Source organism: Aythya ferina (assembly GCF_964211825.1).
Source record: "Aythya ferina genome assembly, chromosome: 2".
Lineage (NCBI taxonomy): Eukaryota > Metazoa > Chordata > Aves > Anseriformes > Anatidae > Aythya > Aythya ferina.
Genome location: NC_140297.1, coordinates 16,869,467 through 16,878,830, shown reverse-complemented (window position 1 = coordinate 16,878,830; position 9,364 = coordinate 16,869,467). Strand labels below are relative to the sequence as shown.

The 9,364-nt window shown below is 48.2% G+C and overlaps 1 protein-coding gene across 1 annotated transcript; it reads left to right on the top strand.

Annotated features, from left to right (window-relative positions):
- Positions 1-1,761: 1,761 nt before the first annotated feature.
- Positions 1,762-6,090, top strand: BAMBI (BMP and activin membrane bound inhibitor). Its single transcript, XM_084507371.1, has 3 exons — positions 1,762-2,082; positions 4,597-4,884; positions 5,301-6,090. The coding sequence occupies exons 1-3, from the start codon at positions 2,007-2,009 to the stop codon at positions 5,714-5,716; spliced, it is 780 nt and encodes a 259-aa protein (XP_084363497.1). The 5' UTR covers positions 1,762-2,006; the 3' UTR covers positions 5,717-6,090.
- Positions 6,091-9,364: the final 3,274 nt, after the last annotated feature.

Below are 9,364 nucleotides of genomic sequence, written 5' to 3'. Positions count from 1 at the left end.
TTTCCAGTCTGTTGGTATCACATGTAACAAATGAGATCTGCTAAATGCACTTGTCACTAGTGGTAGGAGTAGAAGGAACGATGACTGCAGACTTGCACATGTTGCTGTAATGATTATAAATTATAATGAATGATATTTTCGTATGTTTGCAAATGAGTGTCTGATAGCCAGTGCCAGAGTGGGAGATATGGCTTGGCTGATCTCGCTGTTTTTGTAATTTCTAAACAGAAACAAGAATTAGAAAATTACTTTGTGGTGGAGTGCAAATATGTATAACATAAGTGTAAAGACTGCGGTGCAGCACACGTGTGTCTATCTTATACATATGCAAATGGCAAGACTCGCAGTAAAACCATTATAATGTGTGATGGCATCAGCACTAATTAGCCTGAGATCCAGTCTGCTCCTCTCTGCCAAAGTAAACTGGAGTTATCTCAATCTCAGACTCATATTTCCTCCTTTCTCTTTCAGGGGAGGAATGTCTCTGTCACAAGGTATTATATCCCGGATAGAAAACATCTTGAAAGACTCACAAAACATTTCAAATTAAGATTGTAAAGCAATTTTTGCTATTAATTTATTATCTACGCGCCATCCCACAGCTTTAATACTAGCTGCGGACCCAAATATTTAAAGCATTTTGCCCATAAATGGGAAACAGTTGGTGTGCAAATACTGTAGAAATCAAGGCTTATAAAACATAATGAGAAGAGAAAGTAGAAAACTGAATTAGCAAAGAAATGTTAACTATGGGGCGTATTGTTTTCAGGATTAGTATCTGAAGGAAAGCTGTCCAGGCTGGATGAGACCTCGAGGAGCTCCTTCTGGCTGTGGCAGTGTCCGGTGATGGAGCATCGCCTCCTGCTCCCATTCCCAACAGCAGCTTCCCAAAAGGGAGTGCTGGAAGGAAAAAAAGAGGGTGTACTTTGAGGGGGTATCTGCCCGTGGCTGTCCCGTGGGCCTGTGGTTGTGGCGTGGAGGTGACAGAAGTGGGGTGGCCCCTGGAGCATCTGTGCAGGCTGTGGGAGTTGGGCACAAGTGTGAGTGTTGTTGTATTTTTTTATTCATAACCGTGGAAAATAAGGTTTTAATGGAAATTCTGGCATCCATGATGTTGCAACACTTCTGCATCCTCGCGGAGTGTCGGAGCAGAGAGGCAGGGGCAGGGCGAGCGGCAATCACCTGCTGCAGGCCCTGTGGCAGCGCCATCAGCGCGGGGCAGTGAGCGCAGGTGGGGGCTTCACCCCGCTGCCATTTCACCCAGCCTCTCATCAGCAAGAAACCCTTTGGCCTCGTCATTTATTCATCGAGCACATCTCCGGCAGCCCTGCCAAGGGAGATGTGGGGCGGCTTGGGGGTAGAAGCTCAGGGCTCCTCGCTGCTTTTTGGAGCAGGACCACCATGAGTAACCTGCCCGTGGCACCTCAGCGGGGACCTGGGGCTGGGCTTTTGGGGGCTGAGGGCTGGGGTCTTGGGGGCTGGGGGCTGACTGGGGGCTGACTGGGGACTGACTGAGGGTGACTGAGGGTGACTGGGGGCTGACAGAGGGCGACTGGGGGCTGACTGAGGGCGACTGGGGGCTGACGGAGGGCGACTGGGGGCTGACGGAAGGTGACTGGGGACTGATTGGGGACTGATTGGGGACTGATTGGGGACTGACTGGGGGCTGACTGGGGACTGACTGAGAGCTGAGGGCCCGACTCTCAGGGCTCCATGCCCGTCCTCCGCCGCCCGGGGGCGCCTCGGGGCGGGCTCCCTCAGCCGGGGCGGCCCCGCGGCGCTCCCCGCCCGCCTCACAGCGGCGCCTCCACCGGGGCGGTGCTGGGGGCGGCCCGGCCCGGCCCGGCGCCGCCGCTATTTACGGGGCCGGGAGGCGCCGCCGTGTCAGTGAGCAGCAGCCGCCGCCGCCGCCGGTGCTGCTGCCGCCGCCGTGTTCGCAGCCGGGGAAACGGGGCCGCCCCTCGGGCGAGCGAGCGGAGCGGCTCCTCGGCGGAGGGGAGGGGTAAATGGATCGCCATTCCAGCTACATCTTCGTCTGGCTGCAACTGGAGCTGTGCGCCATGGCCGTGCTGCTCACCAGAGGTGAGGGGGGGAGAGACGGAGCCTCGGGAAGGGCTCGCTCCTGGCCCCGGGTCCCCCTCACCCCGCCGGGGGGGAGCCGGGAGGGCTCGGGGAGGCTGTAATTAAGGCGAAATTGCAGCGTGCCGGGGGGGAGCCGCCTGGCCCCATCAAAGCAGGGAGCGCCTGAGTGATGGGAAGTCGCAGATACCGAAACTATGCGCCTGATAATGATATAATGAGGGGACCGCCGGCTGCTGGCCGCCGCCGACTTCAAAAGGCTCCCGGGAGCGGGCTGCAGGCTCTCCTGTAGCCATCTTGCCTAAAAGCAGACATTTTTTTTTTTTTTTTTTCTTTAATAGCTGCGTACAGTAACAAGAAAGAGGAGGGAACAGAAGGGCATTGTTCGCGGCTTCAAAAATCCTAAATACCCTGCCCGGCCTTTGGCGGAGCGCAGGAAGGGGCTTTATGGATTGACAGCAGCACGGGCGTACAGAGTCCGGTCTGTTCGGCCAAAAAAACGTGGCTTTAATTAAAAAGCGGCTGCCATAACCTGGTGACGAGCCTGTCAGGTCCTGTTTATAGGACTGTCTCGGGTCGATAAAGCGAAGGGTTTCGAGCAGGGCTGTTTGAGCGTGGAAGCGCATTGTTTGCCTGCCCTCCCGGGCTGTCAGCTCCGGCGGGGTTCCTCGCCTGCCTCTTATTTTTAACTCAAAGTGAGGAAAATGACCCCAAAAAATCACTTTTTTGGAGAGGGCGGGGGGTGTGTGGAGCCGTGCACGAAATGCTCCGGGAAGGGCTGCTGCCAACCGCAAACACAAAGAGGCTTTTCCATAGCGCGCGGGATGGGGAATGTGTGTGAATTGGAGAAAAATTAGGTTACTTGCTCTGCAGAAGCCCGAGGGAATTAGCGCAGACTGGAGACAGTGAGCCACTCCATCATTTGGCTTCCATTAAGCGCAGTTATTAAAGAGCAGCGGGAACTTCAAGGCCTGCAGCCTGCGGTGGCGTTTGGGGGAGGTATTAGGGTGGCCCAGGAGGGCACCCCAAACCTGGCTGGGGGCTTCACGTCCTGCAGGACGCCTCCTGAAGGGCATCACGAAAAGGGGTGGCACGGGGAAGCCTGTAGATTGATTTCTTCACTCCCCCCCTAAAAAAAATCAGTATGGAAGATGCCCTGTCTTGTAGAAGAAAGCTCTGACAATCCAGCAGACTTTTAAAGCCTTGGTGCCGTTCTGATAGCAATACACGAAATGCACCAGCACATCAGTAGTTTTGAGTCCCATCTTTGTAAGGATAGCCCCAAAAATCTGCCTTCCTCCTAGACCTTGGGTTGACGGCACACTCAAGTAGGTTTGAGTCGCGACTTGCCTAGAAAGAGTAAGTTTTCCCTACAGCGCAGGACGTGTATAATTCGTACCAGAGCGGTTTGGAGAGCACAAAATGAAGAGTTTTATGAAGGGAACTTTTTATCGCTTCCTTCAGAAATTTTTGAGGTTTCCTGAGAGATTTTTCATAGAGCCGGTAGAGGATTTTCAGTCTAAGTGTTTCCCTTTTTGACCGCATGTTGGATTTCATACGAAATTGCGGGGGGGCTGAGGAGGGTGTCTGACTTTTTGCCTTGTAATTTCACTCCATTTAGGAACTTCACAGTCAGGGTTGAAAGACACAGACTCTGGTGAACTAATTAATTGTAAGCTGCACTGTCTCCTTTTTTAATACTGATTTTTAAAAAGTGCAACTTTGCTTGAATGATTACTTAAAAAAAAAAAAAAAAAGAATTTCTCTCTTTCTGGAGAAGTTACAAATAGTTGCTCAGTTTCACACAGTAAAAACCTTCCTGACTGAGAGATTTTTAGATGGTAATGGTTTCTAGCTAATAGCTTTATAAGGTGTTAGTTAAACCTTTTAAATTTTGGCACAGTACTGAGAGGTAATAAACAATTCAGCAGTTCCGACTTTTTTTTTCACACAAATACTTAAACCTAAAGTTTTTGTCGTGTGTTTATGCCCGATGAGAAGAAGCATTCCCTTTATAAAAAGAGAATGCTGTTCCTGTAGTAACAGTTTAAAACATAGATTTGGCTTTCCTGGGGGACTGTAGGTGTTTTTTCTTTTAAAGCTGTGATTTTATTTTAAATGTAGCTTAATGCAACTGCTGACAGTGAGTGGAAGTAGCTATAAAGTGGTCTTGTTAGTTATTTACCTTGGAAAAAATGCCACTTTGACCTTCCCGACCCCCCTCCCCTGGCCCCTGGTTCAGTGAAATGTACTTGCTTTAATTCAAAGGACTACAGCAGTAGTAATTAAAACAAGTGCCCCAAGGCTTTTGCTGGGATTAAGGTTACAAGGAGGTAGGCACTGTACAGTGGTGGAGAGGAAACAACCCCCTGCTCATCTGGATTTACAGTCTAGAGGAATACCCCCAGACTGGCACCGAGTCTGGCTGTGTACTGCTTGTGGCTGATAGAGTGCCTAGCGAGGTGTTCCTAAAGGACCAAGTTCTTACCTTTATCTTGCACAATTTTTATTTTTTAGGTGAAATCAGATGCTACTGTGATGCTGCACACTGTGTTGCAACTGGCTATATGTGCAAATCTGAGCTTAGCGCCTGCTTTTCCAGACTGCTTGATCCTCAGAATACACATTCCCCACTTACTCACGGCTGCTTGGACTCTATTGCAAGCACAGCTGATATCTGCCAAGCTAAACAGGCACAAAACCACTCTGGCACCACCATGTCCACATTGGAATGCTGCCATGAAGATATGTGCAATTACAGAGGACTACATGATGTTTTGTCTCCTCCCAAGGGTGAGACTTCAGGTAGGGCAAAGAAGCTACTGTGAAATCTCGCTTGTGGCCTTCAGGCTGGTGCTGGTCGAGACCTTGAAGGTCTGCTATTGATTTTGTTGTTAATGTAAGTAGAGCCAGCAGAGGGAGAAGCGGGTGGCTGGGTGCAGGGGAGCATCTCGGCTGAGTAGCTTTTATGCCTGCATTAATATTAGAGGGCCGTCTTGTCTGTCTGCGTCATTCCTTCTTAAATCAGCTCTCAGGGTAAGAAATTCCATGCCATAAACACCCTTGGAAACGTCTTTCAATTTATAGGAGTATTTTCAGTACATGCTTAAGCGTGTAGCTGTGAATGTGTCCACTTGTCAATGTGGACTTTCAGGGAGGGAGTTGTAGCATAAGCGAACTGCTGATACTGAAATAAACCTCACGTCTTTCTCCCTTTGCAGGACAAGGGAGCAGATATCAACATGACAGCAAGAATCTCATCACCAAGGTGCAGGAACTGACCTCTTCAAAAGAATTGTGGTTCAGGGCAGCCGTGATTGCTGTTCCTATAGCTGGTGGGCTGATCTTGGTGCTCCTTATCATGCTGGCCTTGCGGATGCTCAGGAGTGAAAATAAGAGACTGCAAGACCAGCGGCAGCAAATGCTCTCCCGTTTGCACTATAGTTTCCATGGACATCATTCGAAAAAAGGGCAGGTGGCAAAATTGGACTTGGAATGCATGGTGCCTGTAACTGGTCATGAGAACTGCTGCATGACCTGTGATAAAATGAGACATTCAGACCTCAGCAATGATAAGATTCTTTCTCTAGTCCACTGGGGAATGTACAGCGGACATGGGAAGCTGGAATTTGTATGACCAATTATTTTTTAATCTGAGCTAAACTTACTCTCTGAACTCTTGAAGGCCTTTGGGTTCTGCTGGACAGGAGCACTTTATCTTGAAACAAAAACTCACAGATCATCTGAGAAACAAAGGACCTCTGCAAACAGAATCTTGGATATTTCTTCTGAAGGATTCCAAAAGTTGTCTTATTTGCACAGAGTAAAATACACTCAAATGTATTGTTTGCTTTAACGTTATGAAAGCAAAAATTAGAAGTTGTAAACACTGTCACCAGGGTTATCTGAACTGTAGGGAGCTGAGAATTGAGTTATAATAAACTGTATGCAAGCTCCTATGTTTCCTGACTTATTGTAAAGATTTTTTAAATATATATATTTTGTCTGAAACTTGCTTGTGACTTCTTGTTTTGGGATGGTTTTTGGGTGGGGGAATGTGTTGTGGAATAAATTGGGGTGCAATGTGTGGTCATGCTGTGCACTTTCAGATTCTGAAAGTCTTTTTCTTACTTGCTGAGGGAAATTGGGTAATTATTACTGAACAAGAATCGCAGCTCTTCTTATTCAATAGTATTCAACTTGTGTCCTCAATTCTTGGCTATTGCACTTTGCTCATAATCAAGTGAATTCTGCAGCTACACGATTGCTTTTTCTTCCTCTCTCCATACAAAGCATTAGAAAATGTCTCCTAATTCTTCGTAGCTGGTTTTCTTTGTTTCACAATTCTTGTTTTCTGTAACATCTTTTTGTGCCTTCTACTCTTGCCTTGTATTTGGGGGTGAGGAGGAGGTGGGAAGGAACTCAAAAAACCTGAAGCCTACTCTGTAATTTTTTTCTCCTACTAATAATCCTTCTAGGCACTGTGGAAAACAACATCTGCCTGCTCTTATAGTGTAACTCACTGTCACATGCTGCTAAACTCCTGTGTGGGACTGAAAAATCAACAGTGTGTTCACTTTAATTGCTGGCTCTTTATGCTCTTCTTGCATAGGTATCTCTTCTTCCCAGCCTGTGTTTGTGTGGTTCTTTTTTTTCTTCCTCCTTCAACAAGTTGGATTCACTTGATTATTTCATTTATTCAGGGCACAGTTGGTACAATCAGACAAAACTTCTGGACCTAAAAGTGTTTTTCTTGTTTGATTAAGCCAAAAGTAGACTTGCTTAAAAGGAGTTACTGCATCATGGTGAAAGAAAAGTAAATGCTGCTGGAGACAGGATTTGGGAAGCCTGGTTTTTATCTATGTTTAAATCACTTTAGGAATGCTTCTGCCACCTTCTGCTCTGGCTGTACAGTCAGGCCCGTATTGTTATCACCAATGAGAAGGAGGTGGCACAAACAAGTTTACAAAAACTTTGCAGCAATGCTTGGATCTTGCGCTCTGATGATGATAAATTGCTTTGGGATATGTGGCCTGAAATGCAGAAGGATGTAAGCCAGGGAAACCTGCCCCTGTGTGTCACAAGTTTGTGTTGCTGAAAGTACACTTAAAGTATGCGGTAGCCTTGTTGCAGATAAGTTGGTCACTTGGCTGTGCAAACAGAGGTATTGATATTGCAAATTTGCCCGTAGTTAAACACTTCTATCAGCCAAGCACAACGAGAGCCTTGGGCCTGCCAAGGTCCCACCGAGCCCATGTTTACAATATTACAGTATAACTTGGGAGAGCTCATTTCATCTCTGTATGTCAAGTTACGGACTTATTTCCTCGAAGAGCCTGAGAAATGGCTTTTAAGGCCGTGCATTACGTAATTTTTTTTTTTACCTTTTTCAGCTGCTAAAGTCTTAAGTCATGTGGCTGCATCTGCTGTAGGAGGCTAGCCTGTGGTCGTCTGTCTGACCTTTCAAAGTGCTGCTTTCCCGTAAGAGCTCTTTCTTTGCACTGATACCAGGTTCTGGGGCAGCCGTCTGCTCTTCCGCATATTTTTGGGAATGACTGGCTTGGAGCTGGAAGAGATGAACCTGAAACAGTGCAGCTACAGCAGTAGTTTCGATGGCTAGGTGAGTTATCAGACCTGATGGCTCCATCCTTCGAGTACTTTCTCCCGGAGCCCAGAGGAGCAGGTTGTGCGGTCCTTTAAGCATCCTCTGACCTTCAGCACTCATTTGCTGCTGATTTGAATACAGAAGGGCCTAGTTCTGCTTGCCATTGAAAGGCTAATAAGACCGGGAGCCTCTAATTGGCCTCTCGCTGTGGAGATGTTTTAAAGAAGAGCAGAGATTGTTTGCCTTCCCCTGCAGCCTCAGAGGCTCAGGACAGCGCTGGGGCAGCAGCTGCCTACTCCCCTCTATGTAGTTGACATGGGGTGGCTGATGCGGCCTGGAAGCTTTTAGGCCCGGAGTCCTCTAAAGATGCAATCTGGATTTTCAATTTATTTTAGAGCCCGTAGTATATTCAGGAAGCTGCGTTATGAGCTCTGGTGTGCGTCTGGCAGCAGCTACGTGGGTTATGGGACGAGCCCCAAATCTTCGTGCTCGGCTCACTGCAGCATCCCCGGGTGTCAGAGCAGGCAGGGGCTGTCGGCATCACTTCTCCTCTCTGCAGACCTCACCGATGCACGTTTTTCTTAAAAAACAAACAAAAAACCCCACTGTATTCCTGTCATGAGAGCTTTCTGTGATATTCTGCAGGCTTCCCAAAAGCAGCATCGGCCACTGGCTGCGTGCAGGGGACAAACAATGTCAAAAGCCGCAGAGGCTGCAGGCCAGAGGGGTGAGACAAAAACTGATGGCTATCCTTTAAAATGCATTTGACTTCATTTGACTTGGGAGCCTGGGTTTGTCGTGGTGCTGCCCTCTCGGATTTCCCCTGCAGACAGTAACAAACACGCCTTGCTGTGAAACTGCTGCAAGCCCCGGAGCAGAGGCAGGACAGCCCTCTCTGTTTCTAACTGCAAGGTCTCTCGGATAGGAATAAATGAAATCAAACATTCCAGATGCAATTTAGCTTTCCCTGTCCTTTTCTATTTCCCTGACTTTTTTTTTTTTTTTTTTTTCCTTTTTTTCCTCAAAACAGTAATGATTGTGGCTTTTCTTATGTCTCTGCTTCTCCTGGCCTTGGGAGCCATTGGGCTGGTATGTCTCCTCTTAACTCCTGCTGAACTGCTCCTATTAAAATCCCCTTACTCCACAGGGGGCTTGACCTTTTTCTGAAATACCAAATGTGTCTGCTTTGGAAATCACAAACTTCTCCTCCTCTAAAGAGCTTGTAAATCTGGTTCCAATATTGGGTGATTACAGGCTGCGCGGAGAGCTTGAAAGTAAGCAGCCGCTGCTGGTAGCGGTGCTGGGGCTGGGCTGTCCTCGGGGTTACCCCCGTGTGTGCTCTGAGCACAGCCACTGATGCCGACAGATCCCCCCCCAGATTAGTGGTGGGGTGACCAACCAGCCTCTGGTCCCAGGACAGCTCACCTTTGCTTATCGGGACCTCAGGATCATTTTTTTTTGTTGGTGTACAACCCCTAGCTCTGTAATAAATCCGGTGGTCTTAGTACAAGTGGGTGCTGCCCTGGAGGGCTTATAGTGCCTGGGGAAGGAGCAGGGTTTTCCGTAGGAACGATGGATACAGCTTCACCTTCCTCTGCAGCTGTCATAGTTGCTAAAAGAAGGGAAAATGTATGGCCAGGCTGCCTGGCGTTGTGCAGGATGCAATGTGCCTGTTAGCCC